Raw genomic sequence first — 16,916 nt, 5'->3', positions numbered from 1 at the left:
TAGGTCATAATTTCCTTGTATGATTTTATGATTGTCTACCACTTTATCTTCTGATGTGATTTCCCTATATGTTGTAAATCCTATCACTATGATGTAATAAGATGGATTAGCGGCAGTTACATTGATGAGGTCTACAAGATTAGGTAGTGTCTTAAGCCAGTCTTTTTTGAGATATGAAAGAGAGAGGTGAGCAGAGAGACATGGGAGCCTCATACCACCAAGAAAGCAGTGCCAGGAGCAGAGCGTCCTTTGGACCTGAGGTTCCTGCACTGAGATGCTCCCAGACCAAGGGAAGACTGATGACAAGGACCTCCCTCCAGAACCGACAGAGACAAAAAGCCTTCCCCTGAAGCTGGCGCTTGAATTTCAACTTCTAGCCTAGTGGACTATGACAGAATAATCTTCTCTTTGTTAAAGCCATCCACTTGTGATACTTCTGTTACAGCAGCACTAGATGACTAACACAGCACTGTTAGCTATTATTATTACATTATTCTCCTAAATAGTTTCTGGAAGGAGCCCTGGTGGCAATGATTGTTTGGCTGCTAACCAAAATTTTGGTGGTTTGAACCCACTAGCAGCTCCAGAGGAGAAGAGACTTGGAGATCTGCCCCTGTAAAGTGTACAGCCTAGGAAATCCTATAGGGTGGTTCTACTCTGTTACTTTGGGTTGCTACGAGTCGAAGATCAACTCAACAGCACCTAACAAGAAAAACAAATAGTTTCTGGAGTCCCTGGGTGCTGTAAACAGTTAATGCACTTGACTGCTAACCAAAGGTTGGAGGTTCAAGTCCACCCAGAGGCCCCTCCGAAGAAAGGCCTGATGATCTACACAATCCACTTCTGAAAAATCAGCCTTTGAAAACTATATGGAAAAAAAAAAAGAAAACTCTATAGAATGCAGTTCTACTTTGACACACCTGGGGTCGCCATGAGTTGGAGTCAGCTCAACAGCAACCAGTACTGGTAAAGAGTGTCTGCCTCAAATCTTTCCCCTTCAATCTGCCCTCCGGACAAGTAGAGACCAACTGGCCGCAGAGTGATCTTTCTAAAATATGCATTCGATCATTTTCTTCTCCTATTACCCGCTCACCCACCTCTTCCAGTTTTCCAAGTTGTGCCTGTGAAGAGAAAGACACAGTACAGTGATAGCTAAAGGGGTCCTAGGACAGAGGGAGGGTGAGAAAGACATAAGCCAGTTCAGAGGCTGAAAGGGAAGAGCAGTTGAGGGACAGAGAAGGTAGGAAGCAGAATTCTCAAGGAAGTGAGAGGCAGGTTCCACAGCCAGATGTCAGTGTTCCCCAGAAACAAAAGGAGGAACACTTCTCACAGTGACCCTGGAAAGAAGGAAGAAACAGCATGCCCATTCAGGCAAGTCTGTTGGCAAGAGACTGGGGTTGCCTACACCTTCCTCGTAAAGAAGGAGGTGCAGGTTCAAAAGGCTGAGAGACAGAAGGTAGACTAGACAAACCTCCACCTTCAGACTAGCAGGCTCCTCCAGTAGCCATTAGACAGAAAGGCGTGAAAATCTCAAGCACTCATCCCTGAATGAGCAGATGGGACCTTCGCCTGGAGACAGAGTCCCAGGGCACACCTCCTCTGTGGGAACACCTTCCCTTGTGGGCCTCTTGGGTTTCCCCTCTGCAGCCCAGCATCAGAAGTTTCCCCATAAAGTGTGCTAAACTTTCTTTCCTGCCCAACAGCCTTAACAGCTTCCACACCGTGAGTCACATCAGAGGTGTCAGTGGCCACTGCAAAAACAACAGCAGATACAGCAGCAACAGGAGGTAGGTGACCTGTTCAGTCTTAGGATTGCTGGGGACATATTTCTGATAGAAGGTACTTGGGAAATTTCAGCCCCTCTTTTTCTGAGTCTCCTAGTTGCTGGGGTGATGAATTGCAGAAACTTTCAGCTGAAGATAATTAAGTCTTTGCCCAGACAGTGCTGTCCCACAGAACCTTCTGCAATAACTGAAATGTTCTTTATCTGCACTGTCCAATATGGTAGCCACTAGACACACGTAGCTATTGAGCACTGAAATATAGCTAGGATGACTGAGGAACTGAATTCTTATTTTATTTTGAATAATTTAAATTTGAATAGCCATATACGGCTCAAACCAAACCAAACCTGTTGCCGTCGAGTAGGTTCTTACTCATAGCCACCCTGTAGGACTGAGTAGAATTGTCCCACTGGGTTTCCAAGGAGCGTCTGGTAGATTTGAACTGCTGACGTTTTGGTTAGCAGAAGTGACTCTTAACCACTACGCCAACAGGGTTTCCCACATACAGTTAGTGGCCACCATACTGGAGAGCACAGACCTTGAACAATCTTTTCACAGAGGATCATACCAGGGCCCAGAGAGAAATAACTCGTTCACGCTCACCTTGACCATTAATAGCAGAACTAGGTTTGGAAGCCAGTTTCTTAATCACCCCACCAACCGCATGCATGTGGAGGGTTCAGTGGAAATGAAATCAACTTAAAGAAAATCAAGAAGTAGACTTAATTACCTAGTACTGCTATAACAGGAATACCAGAAGTGAGTGGCTTTAACAAACAGACGTTTATTTTCTCACTGTTTAGAAGGCTATAGGTCCAAATTCTGAGTGCCAGCCCTAGGGGAAGGCTTTCTCTCTCTGTTGGCTCTGGAGGAAGGTCCTTGTCTCTTCTGACCTTCTGCTCCTGGGCAGTCTTCATGTGGCTTGACATCTCTAGTCCCCAGTCTCTCTTAATACCCCAAAAGAAATTAACACTTAAGACATACCCTATGCTAAACCTGCCTCATTAACATAAAAAGGAAAACCTATTCCCAAATGGGATTATAACCACAGGCATAAAACCCATTCCTGTTGAGCCAATTGTGACTTATAGTGACCCTATGAGTAGAACTGCCCCACAGGGTTTTCAAGGAGTGGCTGGTAGATTTGAACTGCTGACTTTTTTAGTTAGCAGCCAAACTCTTAACCACTGCGCCACCAGGGCTCCACCACAGGCATAGAGGTTAGGATTTACAACACATTCTGGGGGGACACAATTCACTCCATAACATAGACCGGTTGAGAAGTGTTAAATCTGGGCTCCCCTTTCTATACTCTTTGTATTTGGTTGTCTGGAACAGAACTGTACCTAACTGGGCTTAGGAACCTGAGGCTGGGACCCATCCCCCTTGTTACAGTGGGCAGAAAACAGGATTTGAGGTCAGAAAAAAAAAAGGTTAAACCTCAGTTCAGCTTTGTCACTCTAGGTAAGTTGCTTAACTTTCCTGAATCTTAGTTTCCACTTCCAGAAAGTGCCAATTTCACAGGGTTGTCATGAAGATTAAATAATACAAATTCTGGAAAGCACCTTGTCCAGAAGCTAGAACTTAGGCACTCAGCACTACAGTTAATATGACTATTGTTACCCAAGTAAAAGTACATCAAATTAAGATCTACAGCAAAGTCAGCTTTGAAAAGAGGGAAAAGAACAGAAGGAAACAGATGCAGCCAAACTACTTTTGTCCGATTGGAGAAGCAGTGGGAGAAACATCATGTTATTAGTTGATAAATTATTTGAATAATAGTAACCACAACAATAAAAGTTAACACTGTGCTTTATGTGTGTGCTAAACACTAATTTTATCCTCACCCCAACCCAGTGCGTTAGGTTATGGGCCCCATCTTACTGATGAGTAAGCTAAGACTCAGAAAGGAAAAGTAACGTGCCCAAAGTTGCTCAGCTAGCAAAGTTCTTAACCACTCCTCTCAACTGCTTCTCATGTGTTATGAGCCTCTGTCTGGTTTGACCATCACCTAGCCAGCTGTCGTTGCTTTCTTCTCCAGCATGGGAAAGAGAGAGGTGACAAACACTGAAGAACCTTTGCTAAACAGTTAGACTCAAAGGTTCTTTCCTTGGGGTAGGATCTTAAGCGAGTTTGCCACAGGCTTTGAGGACTTTCTGGGCCCTGGGGTATGTTAAGCAAGAGGACAGTGTAAGGAACAATGGAGGCGACTGAGGCTTTGTTAGCTGGGATAGGGGCCTGGGACAGGGCAATGAATTAGTGTGAATTAGTGCGCTACCTGTAATGTACCTGCTCTACCTTTCGTTAATCAAAACTGGTTGCTATGGAGTCAATTCCAACTCATAGCCACCCTATAGGACAGAGTAGAACTGCCTCATAGGGTTTCCAAGGCTGTAATCTTTACGGAAGCAGACTGCCACATCTTTCTCCCACAGAGCGGCTAGTGGACTCAAACCTCCAACCTTTCAGTTAGCAGCCTAACTGAGCGCTTAACCACTGCACTACCAGGGCTCCTTTTCACTTATGATCAATAGCAAATGTGATTAAATATATTCTTAGAATCACCCAACGCTGTTTTCAACAATGTGTTTGGACTTGAGTTGGATTTTGACTTTGGCTGAGGACTTCCTTTCTAACTAGATGCTCTTTGCTCTAAGGCTGGTGGCCACTACACAGTTCTGGTCCTCAGACCCAATCCCAGTGTGTAAACCAAGAAAGAATAGCAACGCCCTAGTAAGGGACCTTAAGTGCTACGGGTGCTAACCAAAACGTCAGCAGTTCGAAACTGCCAGGCGCTCCTTGGAAACTCTATGGGGCAGTTCCACTCTGTCCTATAGGGTCGCTATGAGTCGGAATCGATTCGACGGCAGTGGGTTTTAATAATGACCTGGCCAAAGAAGATGTTTGGGAAATGAGGTGAAAGGCAAGGAGAGGCAGGAACGGGCCCCCGCTCAGGGATGTGACATAGAGAAGGAGTCTGTGAGGCTCTGAGGAATCTTCAAGAGCATATGGAAGACAAGTGGCAATATGTCCAGGCAGGAAAGCTACCAGACTCACCAGAGGCCTAAGTTCTATCTCCATTCCCTTAATAAGTTGTCCCCCAACTTGAGATGTGAAAGATGTTAAAAAGCAATAGCGCTGCTGACTGGTAAGCACCTGCGAAACCCACTCTAACAGATTTGTGGGATGGTAAGTCACATGCAATGTGGGAGAGAGAAGTCAGAGAGGCCACGGAAAGTAACGAGGTTTATTATACTCACTGTTCCCAGAGATGGGGAGGCACAGCATGCCATGAGGCAGGGCCACACAAGGGGTTGCCTCTGAGGACAAGGTTACAAGTTGGAGTTGTAGGAAAGGACTTAAGCGATGATGGCCAGCAGGATGGGGTTAGCTAGGTTGTCCAGGCTTCCTGGGGACTGGACATTTTGAATAATTCTGCAGGCTCAGTGGGCATACAGGCTGTTCCTAGTTGCTGGGTACCTGACCCCGGGGCAATTAGAACAGGTGTGTAGTGGTCCAGGAGTATGAGAACCTGGTAAGAGGAGTGGTTGGAGAATGGACATCATTAGCTGCTCGGGAAGGGGAATGGACTGGCTTCCAGTCAGGGCCTCAAGACTGTGTCAAGACAGCTTTTAAAGAAAATGGTACTGCAAAGCCTAAGGCAGCTGGCGTGGGAAGTGTCAGATAGGTCAGCTGAACAACTGCTGCAAAGATCAAGACAAAAATGAGAGAAATCTGTGTAGTCCTGGGCCAACCATTTCCTTTGCCTGGGCTTCAATTTCTTCATCAGTGAAATGGGAGGACTGGCTAGAAAACCCCACAGTTCCCTCCCAATATGAACTCTATGAGTCCATAAAGTCACTATCTATTAAAGAATTGACCTGGGAACTAATTATTCAAAGTTATCAAAAGCCACACTGCACGCTCAAGAACTCCACCCCTCGGTTGAGCAATCTAATTCAACACTTCACTTCCTCTCCTCTGTTTTCACAGCACCGCCACCCTTTCATTGACCACATCTGCCCTCCTGGAGGTGTCATACAGGTGAAAAGCTCAGCATCTTGGTAAGTCTTGGAAAACCCACCACCTCCTAACGCCCCAGGTTGTCTCTGTTTTCTGTTTCCTTTGACACCCAGCCTGTATTTATCCCAGGCACCTATCACCCCACCTGGTGGGCCCCCCATCCACACCCCTCAGTCTCTTCATTCTCACTCCTTAGGTCTTCTTATCCCCAAAGGGAGAATGTCTGCCCCTCTTCCTATACCCTACTCCAACAACAACTTAGACAACTGCTGCCCACCCCCTTCCCTTGACCCTGTAGCCTTCCCAGGTTCAGCCAGCTCTCCCTGCTTTGGCTAGGGGATCTGAGGATGGGTCAGGCACTGCTAATTTCCCCTCCCTTATATTAAATGCAAATCTTTGTGAATTATATTTGTAGAGAATACTGGGATTGTGTTGAAATGGCTGGCTGAATATTTTCTTCATGTTAAAAAGATTGCCTTAAATATTTGTGATTTTGTCTATGTCCCTGTTCTATGGTTTTGTTTTTCGATAGACTTTAATTTTTAGAGCAGTTTTAGGTTCACAGAATAATTGTACAGAAAGTACAGAGAGTTCACGTACACTGTTCAATAGTATTTTTATGTAGTAAATTAGAATTCATCTAAACAACTGTGTGTCACTAAGAGGCTGGCAGTTTTGTTTAATCAGGGAAGCTCTTGCTTGGTCACCGAGAACATGATGGAGTGGTCAGTAGAAATCAGATCGCTCGAGACTGTTTGGTTTATCATTCCTGCAAGGTCTGACTCTTTAATTTTGGGTCTAAGGAATAGCCAAAGAAAGTAATGCACAAGGCCTAAAATAATGTGAGTGAACTATATACAGGTTGACTTAATAATCTACGTAAGGTGTGATTTTTTTTTAAGACGTAGGGCTGAATACTGAAAATGATATGCCATGTGGACCCATTGACACCTAGTCTGAATCCTGGCTCCTCCACTTATTGGTTTGGTGACTGCAGGCTGGTTGCTGAGCCTCCCTGTGCCTCGGTATTCTCACCAGCCAATTGGGGCTAATAAGAACTATTTGTAATGATTGAGGGAGATCAGGGATGAATCAAGACACACACAGGCAGGACAGGTAGGAACACCACCGGGACTGGAAAGCCACCAAGAACAAAGACACTGTTTCCACCTGTCATCTTTGCTTCCTGTTGCCTCCCTGCCTTATTCTAGGGGCACACTGGCTTTTTCTGCTTGCCCCTATGTGGCAGAATATGGGTGCCCCAAGCTCCCAAGATAACCGGTTACATTTTCACCTACCTGAAGAATCAGCCACCTCCTTATATTTTTTTAAAGTACACAAACGCTCCCAGAACAGGCCTCCTTCCTGACAAAGAAGCTCCGGGCCGTATTAACTGATGGACATTTCTTCTAGCTCAAGCATTCTGAAACTCTATTCTGCCATCGCTCCAACCGTATTCCAGAGCACATCTTGTAAAATGACTTTCAGAAAGTAGGACAAAAGGTTCATCTCGCAGTTAAACCTTGATCTTTTCCTAGGGGTACAACCCAAAAGATTACCCCCATAACCCTTGATATTGAGAGCTGAGTGGTATTTTATGTTTCTAAACATTAAATCCAGCCTCAGCACCCAAAGATGTGCACCACTAAGGGCCCCAGGACAACTTGCTCTGTAGGGATTATCCAAAGGAGAGGTTCAACAATGTTTTGGGCGATGGTGATATCATGAAAAATCCTAAGAACCTCTGGTTTTAAAGAGGCACGCTCCTTTTGGTGAAACGTCCTGTTTATCACTAAATGTGTCTCATTCTTCAGAGCCCTTGCTATTCACACATATGAAGTGAAAGTTACGTCTGTGCAAGCCAGTGCAAATTAGCCCAGGTTCTTGGGCAGGGAAAGGGCTAGAACCTGTAGGGGACTTTATTGTATAGTAACCTTCATCTCTCTTCTACAGGCCAGGGTTAAAGTTTATCTCAAAAATGGAAGAATTTAACTTCGATAATTTAAGCCTTGAAGATTTCTTTGGAGATGATAGTAATTACAGTTACAGTACTGGAATACCCTCTATTCTATCAGATTCTGCCCCATGCCGGCCAGAATCCCTTGAAATCAACAAGAATGTTGTGATCACCATCTATGCCCTGGTGTTCCTGCTGAGCCTGCTGGGAAACACCCTGGTGATGCTGGTCATCTTATACAACCGGGTCAGCTGCTCTGTCACGGATGTCTACCTGCTGAACCTGGCCATGGCTGACCTGCTCTTCGCCCTGTCACTGCCCATCTGGGCTGCCTCCAAGAAAAACGGCTGGATTTTTGGCACAACCCTATGCAAGGTGGTCTCACTCTTGAAGGAAGTCAACTTCTACAGTGGTATCCTACTGCTGGCCTGCATCAGCGTGGATCGCTACCTGGCCATTGTCCATGCCACACGCACACTGATCCAGAAGCGCCATTTGGTCAAGTTCATATGCCTGGGCATCTGGGGACTGTCCCTGATTCTGGCCCTGCCCATTGTCCTCTTCCGCAAGGCTATCTACCCACCCTATTCCAGCCCAGTCTGCTACGAGGACATTGGTAACAATACAGCAAACTGGAGGCTCGTGCTCCGGATTCTGCCCCAGACCTTTGGCTTCATCCTGCCACTGCTGGTCATGGTGTTCTGCTATGGATTCACCCTGCGCACACTGTTTGAGGCCCACACGGGGCAGAAGCACAAGGCCATGAGGATCATCTTTGCTGTCGTGCTTGTCTTCCTGCTCTGCTGGCTGCCCTACAACCTGGTTCTGGTCACAGACACCCTCATGAGGATTGGGGTAATCAAGGAGACCTGTGAGCGCCGCAATGACATTGGCTGGGCTCTGGATGTCACCGAGATACTGGGCTTCCTCCACAGCTGCCTCAACCCCCTCATCTATGCTTTCATTGGCCAAAAGTTTCGACATGGACTGCTCAGGATTCTGGCCACCCATGGCCTGATCAGCAAGGACTTCTTAGCCAAGGATGGCAGGCCTTCATTTGTTGGCTCTTCTTCAGCGAACACTTCTACTACCCTCTAAGACCTCCTGCCTCTCTTCTAGCCCCTCGGGTTTCCTCTCTTCCTTTCATCATCCCATTCTAAGCCTCATATATAATGACTGTTCACTGTCTCTGTGTCAAGGCAGCCCCCAGTGGTGGTCACAGGAAGGAACTGAGGCTGCATCCATAGCAGGCCTCCACTGTAGGGTTCAGAAAACCTGCTCGTGGTGTCCCACCCTATGGCCGGTTGTTTTTAGGTGCCGTTGAGTTGGTTCTGAATCATAGCAAAGCCACATACAACAGAACAAAACACTGCCCTGTCCTGCGCCATCCCCACAATCGTTGTTACGCTTGAGGCCATTGTTGCAGCCACTGTGTCAATCCATCTCATTGAGGATCTTCCTCTTTTTCGCTGACCCTCTACTTTACCAAGCTTGATGTCCTATCTGTTTGAAATATGCCCTAAACTATGCCAATTGCTAGAACTTGGTCCATCCTACCACTGGGCCTATAGCACTCTGTTTTCTGAGATATTTTAAAGACATTCTTTTAAGTGATTGCAGGAAATTCCCACCATTGGAAACCATTAGCGGCAAACACCATTAGTTGCTTCCCCAACCACCATTTTCCTCCCCTTTCTTCCTTGCTGGCAAAACCTACCTCCCTTTGAGAGAAGCTGAAAGTGACAATCACTTCTATGGCTCCCTTATTAAAAAAAAAAAAAAAGTGGCCATATAGTCCAGCTCTGACTGATAATACTTAAGGGCAATAGTGTGCTGGTAAACTGCTCTCCAGGGAAAACAAGCCTGATTTATAGCGTTTGCCACTTTCCATAACGTAAATACTCCAACCATGACTGATTTCAAGGGTGGCTGTGTTTATCAACCAGCTCACAAAATTGCTGAAAATGTAATAATCTGATCTCATGAGCAGGCTCAAGTTGGCTCCAGTACACCACTGCTTAAGGGGAAGTCTGCTAGGGTCAGGGGGCTCCTAGAATCTTCCTGGATTAAGGAGAGCTTTTTTACTGCCTTGGCCACATCCCTGCTCCCAGTCTTTGAATGTGGCTCTAGGATATGATGTGTGATCCCGTGGCTGCTACTTTGTGACAATGAGACAAAAGGCCCAACTCATTAGATGGGTGGAACCAAAGGATAAAAAGAACTTGGATTCAAAAAGGCAAGTTTGAATCACTAAGCCAATCCTGGCACCACCTACTTCCAACTTCTTGTTAAATGAGATAGTTAAATGTCTTTTTTTTGTACTGTTATAGATTGAATTGTGTTCCCCCAAAAGATATGTTGAAATCCTAACCCTTGTATCTGTGAATGTGAGCCTGTTTGGAAACAGGGCCTTTGAAGGTTTTACCAGTTTTGTTAACATGAGGTCATACTGGAGTAAGGTGGGTCCTAATCTTATATGATTGGTGTCCTTATAAAAGAGGAAAAGATACACAGAGACAGAGAGACAGAGGGAAGGATGTCACATGATGCTACAGCTGGGAGCTAAGGAAAGCCTGGAGCTACCAGAAGCTAAGAGAGAAGCATGGAACAGATTCTCCCTCAAAGTCTCAGAAGGAATCAACACAGCTGATACCCTGATCTTGGACTGCCAGCTTTTGGAACTGTGAGACAATAAATTTCTGTTGTTATACTAGTTTGTGATATTTTGTTACAGCATCCCTGGGAAACTAATACATATATAAACCACTTTTAGTTGGGTATTTTGTTATTTGCAATCGAAAGCATCCAAAATGCTACAGAGAGGTTGGGCAAGGGTGAGCAGAGGTCCCAAATGAGGGTCTTCACAATAAGTGAATCCCTTTGCTATTTATTGGGTACGTAGAGAGACGAATTGGAATGGAGGCAGGGCTAGCCTTACCACTCCCCTCATCTCCAGCCCAAGCCTCTTGTTGGTGAACACATGGAAGGAAATGTGTTCTGGGATTATCTAGCGTTTCTCATGTTCTTGGGTCAAATAGTAGTCAGGAGTATCTTAGAAGGTGCAGAAGGTTGAGCGAGTTCACCAAATCAGCGGGATTGGGTAGCAGGAAGGCAGAGAGCTTTCCTAAGTTCAACCAGCAACTCCTACTTAGAGTCTCCCTTCAGTATCTCCTCTCTTTCCCCTAAATACAAACACATCCATCATTCCGGGTTTGACAAGACAGCGGTAGTACAGAATGGGGACAGGATTTATGTCACCCAGAGAAAACAAAGAATTTGAGTCAATATTTATTGAGTGCTTATTATTCCCAGGGTTTGGGACATAGCAGTGACCACCACAGAAGGCCTTGCCCTGGCTCACTCATGAGGCTTGTCTCGAAGGAGTCTTTGTCAGGAGGGGCTCTAGCTCTGACCAGCCTAAGGAAAGATACTGAAGTGAATGGAACTTCACAGTTACCAAACATTTACCAAGTCTCAATCCTCTTCATTTTAAAACTATCTAACCATTAAACCAAGGAGATAACCATTTTCCCAGCCATGGCTATGAAAAGAGGCCTCTCCAGGGAGTAAAGACAAACTTCTGAGCTAGAAGGCTCCAGAAGGCAGGTAGCTACCACTCATAACTCAGGAAAGAGCTTTTCCTTTTGCATTCAGCAAACAGGATTAATTCAGTGACAATAGCCCCCTGCTCTGTGCCAGGCACTGTGCTAAGCTCAGGATCAGGCATGATTCAACTGCTCTGGCTGAGCCTTCCCAACAGCTTCTGATTCAGCATGAGGAAAATGCAGGGGAACATGTATTTACCAAACACCCGAGTTGCCAGAGGGACCAGGCATGTTCTGCCTGGGCAAGGCAGACAGGCCAGACAGCTCCCTGAGATGACTCTTTGAAGGAGGATGCCAAATTAAGTTTCACTTGGTTCCAGGACTCTGTTCTTTCCTCTTCTACCCAGGGCTGGAGGAAGCAGCGTTCTCCAAGGAAAATAAGAGAATGCAATAAGCCCTGAAGAAATGAAGCAGAGAGTGAATTTCACTTACGTGACCTCAGTTAATATTTGTCTCTGTCTCTGGCTTGCTGTCTCTCATAAGGACAGTCTAAGCACAAATAATTTACCAACCAAACCATCACCAAAAACCAAAACCCACCGCCACCGAGTCAATTCTGACTCATACTGACCCTATAGGGCAGAGTAGAACTGCCCCATTGGGTTTCCAAGGAGTGGCTGGTGGATTCGAACTGCTGACCTTTTAGTTAGCAGCCGAGCTCTTAACCACTCAAATCTAGGGCCAGCCTTTGAGTCAGTCATGGATTTCTTTCTTGTCTCTGCTGTGTCCCAGCCTAAGTCCCCCAGTCTCAGGGTCTAGCTGCTTTCTGCCTAGACTTGTCTGCTCATTCTGAGCTGGTCCCTCTTGCTTCCCAAGATGTGTTCCTCTAAAACCAGCTGCTGTTGATTCTGACTTACGGCGACCCCATGTGTATCAGAGTACAGCTTTGCTCCCTAGGGGTTTCAAGGGCTGATTATTCAAAAGTAACTCACCAGGACTGTCTTCCGAGGTGCCCCTAGGTAGACTCGGACCATCAACTTTTTGGTTAGCAGCCAAACATGTTAACCGTGTACACCACCCAGGGACTCCTGTGTTCCTTTATTTACTTCTTTTTCTCTGTTTTATTATCTGTTTTTATCTGTCTCCCCCCAGCTTACGACTTCTCTCACCACCACAATCCCTCTCCAGTCTCTGCAGGATGGGTTCCCTTTGTTCATTAAATCAAGACAGCCTCCAGCCTCCCTTGGGTGATATTAAGATACTCCTGATTTATATGTCACTCTCAAAGTCATCTCATGCAGATCCAGGGTGGAGAACAATGCTGCTATGCAATAGCAAAGTTGGAAGGGACCTAGAGAACCCTGGACCAATCCTTTTAATATACTAGTGGAGAAACTGAGTCCTGAGCAAAGCAACTTGGCCAAAATTTCATGGCTGTATAGCAGTAGAGCTGTAAAAAAAATTCCAAGTTCAGTTCATTTTTTTACCAGATATTTTGCTTCAAATGGCGACATTTCAGGGACCTGACAGGTAAATGAGGAAATATATATGTGCTTCTCAGAGCATCCCAGTCACACAGGTACAACCAGTCTGCTTCATCAATGCCCAGACTCATCTGGCCCTGGAGCTGGTGGTGTTGGTGTCTCAAATATCCTGAGAGAGGTGGGGACCAGCTGAGGCTTGGGGCACTGCTGAGCTTCACACATTTCAAAAGGTACCCACATCGATGCTAAGTGCATTAGAACTGGAATAACACCTTACCTCCGAGATCCAGAGGTATAAAAAGTGGCTGGCATACTGTTTATGCCAATGATAACAAAATTAAATAGTCTTTGTCAGGCCATTCTCTTTGCTTCTGATGCTGGAACCTGAGGTTGGAGGATAAGCAGCCAGGAAGGAAAGAAGGACTTGAAGTGGAAAAGAGCAAGGACAAGCTGGAACCCATGAGAATGGACTAAAACCTGCCTCCAAGCCTCCAGGCTGAATGTGTGGATGGCCCGCAAGAGAAACTGGCACCCTGCATTATGAAGGAAAAGCCACACCTGGCTCAGGAGCTAGGGTGGCTGTAGCCCCACCTGCTGTCCACCTCAACCAGGTGAGCCAACAGATAAGTGACAGCATGTGACAGCAGACCTTCCAGGGCGTTGGAGGAATGTGGCTGCTGCTTCACCTCCACCTTCCAACCTCACACACCAGGTCTCTTCTGGCCCACACTAACCTGGGACTAGGCAAGGACAGGAATTTTGGGAAACATAATTCCAGCGTAACTAAGTTGACTCAATACAAATCCTCCATACATGGGGCAAACTCTAAAGAAAAGCAAAGGAATGATTACCACAAAAGTTTGGGTAACATTTATTCAAGAGTAAGGAAAGGAAAGGGGTTCCAATCAAGGAGGAACATTAGGACTTTTGAGAGTACTGACAATGCTCCCTTTCTTTCTTTCCTTTTAATTTTTAATTTTATTGTGCTTTAGGTGAAAGTTTACGGTGCAAATTAGTTTCTCATTCAAAAATTTATACACAAAGTGTTTTGTGATATTGGTTGCAATCCCCACAACGTGTTAGTACTCTCCCCCTTCCCCTTTACACTCCAGGTTCCCTGTGTCCATTCGTCCAGGTTTCCTGTCCCTTCCTGCCTTCTTGTCTTTGCTTTTGGGCAGGTGTTGCCCTTTTGGTCTCATATACTTGATTGAACTAAGAAGCACGTCCTCATTTGTGTTATTGTTTGTTTTATAGGCCTGTCTAATCTTTGGCTGAAAGATGGGCTTTGGGAGTAGCTTCAGTTCTGAGTTAGCAGAATATCCAGGGGCCATAGTCTCGGGGGTTCCTCCAGTCTCTGTCAGACCAGTAAATCTGGTCTTTTTTCTGCATTTGAATTTTGTTCTACATTTTTCTCCTGGTCTGTCCAGAACCTTTTATCGTGATCTCTGTCAGAGTGGTTGGTGGTGGTAGCCAGGCACCATCTACTTCTCCTGGGCTCAGGCTGGTGGAAGTTAAGGTTCATTTAGTCAATCAGTCCTTTGGACTGATATTTCCCTTGTGTCTTTGGTTTTCTTCATTCCGCTTTGCTCCAGATAAGATGGGACCAATAAATGTATCTGAGATGACTGATCATAAGCTTTGAAGACCCCAGATGCTACTCACCAAAGTAGTATGTAGAACATTTTCTTTATGAACTGTGTTATGCCAATTGGCCTAGATGTCCCCTGAAACCATGGTCCCCAGCACTCCGCCCCAGTAACTCAGTCACTCAAGGTGTTTGGATGTGTGTAGGAAGCTTCTATGACTTTGCCATGGTCAAGTTCTGCTGACTTCCCCTATATTGTGTATTGTCTTCCCCTTCACCAAAGTTAACATTTGTCCACTATCTAATTAGTGATTTCTCCTCCTCACCCCTGGTAACTGCCAAATATTGTTTTTGTTTTGTTTTGTTTTCTGTGTGTAAACCTTTTCTTGAGATTTTATAATATTGGTCTGATACAATATTTGTCCTTTTGTGATTGACTTATTTCGCTCAGCATAATACCCTCCATATTCATCCATGTTGTGAGATGTTTCATAGATTCATCATTGTATAGTATCCCACTGTGTGTATATACCATAATTTGTTTATCCACTCATCTCTTGATGAGCACTTAGGAACACTGTCTTTCTTAACCTAGATGACATATACCTGGGATTTGTTGTATTATTATTCGTTAAGCCATTTATATAATCTTTCTATAACCTGAAGGATATTGCTATATTTCACAATAAAAATGCTTTTAATCATTATAACTGATCAATCAATCAACCAAGAGAAAACTTGTCAGAAGAATGAAGGGACAACTCTGGTCATTTGGAGCAGGCATTGCAGGGAGTCAAGTGAAGGAAGGCTTTCTCATCCTATAGTTTGGGAGTCAGAATTCATCGCATTAGAAGAAGATATTATCATCCACTACTGGTAGGGGAAGGAGCTCTGGTGGTACAATGGTTAAGCATCTGGCTGCTAAGCAAAAGGTCAGTGGTTCAAACCCACCAGCCACTCCACAGGAGAAAAGACATGGCAGTCTGCTCCCATAAAGGTTACAGCCTAGGAAACTGCCCTATGGGGCAATTCTGCTCTGTCTTGTAGGGTTGCTTTGAGTCAGAATCGACTTGATGGCAACGGAGTATAGAAGGAGAAAGATTATGGTCACCCCCGTAACAGACTTCTACAGACTTCCTCTGGACCAGCAACAACACTGGTAGGAGATTAAATGGGTACAACCTTCAGAGAAGACAAGTTGGTCATATCTACTGTAATGCACACATCCTCTGATCCAGGAATTACACTGCTATAAATCTATCTTACAGAAATTCCCATATAGGTGAACAAATATATACAGGATATTCATTGCAGCATTATCGGTAAAAGTCAAAGCTTAGAGACAAATTAAATATTCATGAATGCGGAACCGGTTAGACAAATTATGATGGTATAGTCATACCATGGAACACATTGGATGCAGCAGTTAAAAAAAAAAGAGGCAAAAAACATTATGCTAAGTAGAAGAAGCCAGACATAGATGACCACATATTGTATGATTCTATGTGTATATGAAATGTCCAGAAAATGGAACTATATAGAGACTGGAACCAGATGGGTGGTTCTCTGGGGCTGTGAATGGGAACAAAGGTTCTTTTAGGGATGATGCAAATATTCTAAATCTGGATTGTGGTGGTGGCTGCACAACTCAGTATATTTACTAAAAATCATTGGACTGTATACTTAAAACAGGTGAATTTCATGGTAGGTAAATTGTACCTTGATAAAGCTGTTAAACAGTCTTTAAAAAAAATTACACCTATACAAATGGACATGGGAAGATCTTCAAGAAATAATGTTGAATGATAAAAGAAAGTAGAACAACATGTGTTGCAAATGTTTTGCCCATTTGTGTGAAATACATTGTAATATTCGCAGCTTTGTAAATGTTTAGAAAAATGTCTTGGAAGATATCTACCAAGATGCTAATAGGTATTATCATGATGAGAGAAATTAGATGGTGGAGTAATATTCATAACAAATTTGTACAATTTTACATTGTTTCAATTTTTTTAGTTGGGGCAGAATTTTTCCAAAATCGAAGGAGCCTACAAGCCTGATTGTAGGCTTCTTTACAGACGAGGAGGCTAGGATCTGTGGACAGGCCCATTTCTATGCCTTTATATCCTCCCACTGAACAGTTTCCTTTCTCCCCTCTCCCTTTATTTCCTGGTAAAGTTGCTTTTTGAAAGAGGCACCTTAGTTTCAAATGAATTAAGCAGTAAGGGGACCTGTCAACATTAGACCAAAAAGAACTAAGGCAGCATGGAAGGCCGTACACCAACAGTTCTTAAAGGGCTCCTTGTTTAAAATGGGCTCCTTGCTTAAAATGTAGATTTATAGACAACCCTTGAATCTATCAGGGTACTGGCAGAAACCAGATGGCATGTTGAAGCTGGGCAAGAAGGGTTTTATTAAATTCAACGAGAGTTTAATAAAAGAACTTTAACAAAAGTGTGGAAAGGGTTTAGGGCAAGTAATGAGAAATGGTGCCGTACCCTAAGGCCAGTAACGGCAGGGAGCTGTTACTATCCTGAG

At 44.6% G+C, this 16,916-nt stretch overlaps 1 protein-coding gene across 1 annotated transcript; it reads left to right on the top strand.

Annotated features, from left to right (window-relative positions):
• Positions 1–5,752: 5,752 nt before the first annotated feature.
• On the top strand, positions 5,753–16,700 carry LOC100665573 (C-X-C chemokine receptor type 2). The gene is made up of 2 exons (XM_003406069.3): positions 5,753–5,848; positions 7,761–16,700. Exon 2 carries the CDS (start codon positions 7,786–7,788, stop codon positions 8,860–8,862), a length of 1,077 nt encoding a protein of 358 aa, XP_003406117.1. The 5' UTR covers positions 5,753–5,848; positions 7,761–7,785; the 3' UTR covers positions 8,863–16,700.
• The last annotated feature ends 216 nt before the right edge of the window (positions 16,701–16,916 follow it).

Source organism: Loxodonta africana, chromosome 6, assembly GCF_030014295.1.
Source record: "Loxodonta africana isolate mLoxAfr1 chromosome 6, mLoxAfr1.hap2, whole genome shotgun sequence".
In the NCBI taxonomy this organism is placed as follows: Eukaryota; Metazoa; Chordata; class Mammalia; order Proboscidea; family Elephantidae; genus Loxodonta; species Loxodonta africana.
This window is presented reverse-complemented; position numbering and strand designations above follow the sequence as displayed.

What these genes read in the sequence shown, in the direction of transcription:
- LOC100665573 (XM_003406069.3), top strand. Translation starts at nt 7,786, where the DNA reads ATGGAAGAATTTAACTTCGATAATTTAAGCCTTGAAGATTTCTTTGGA.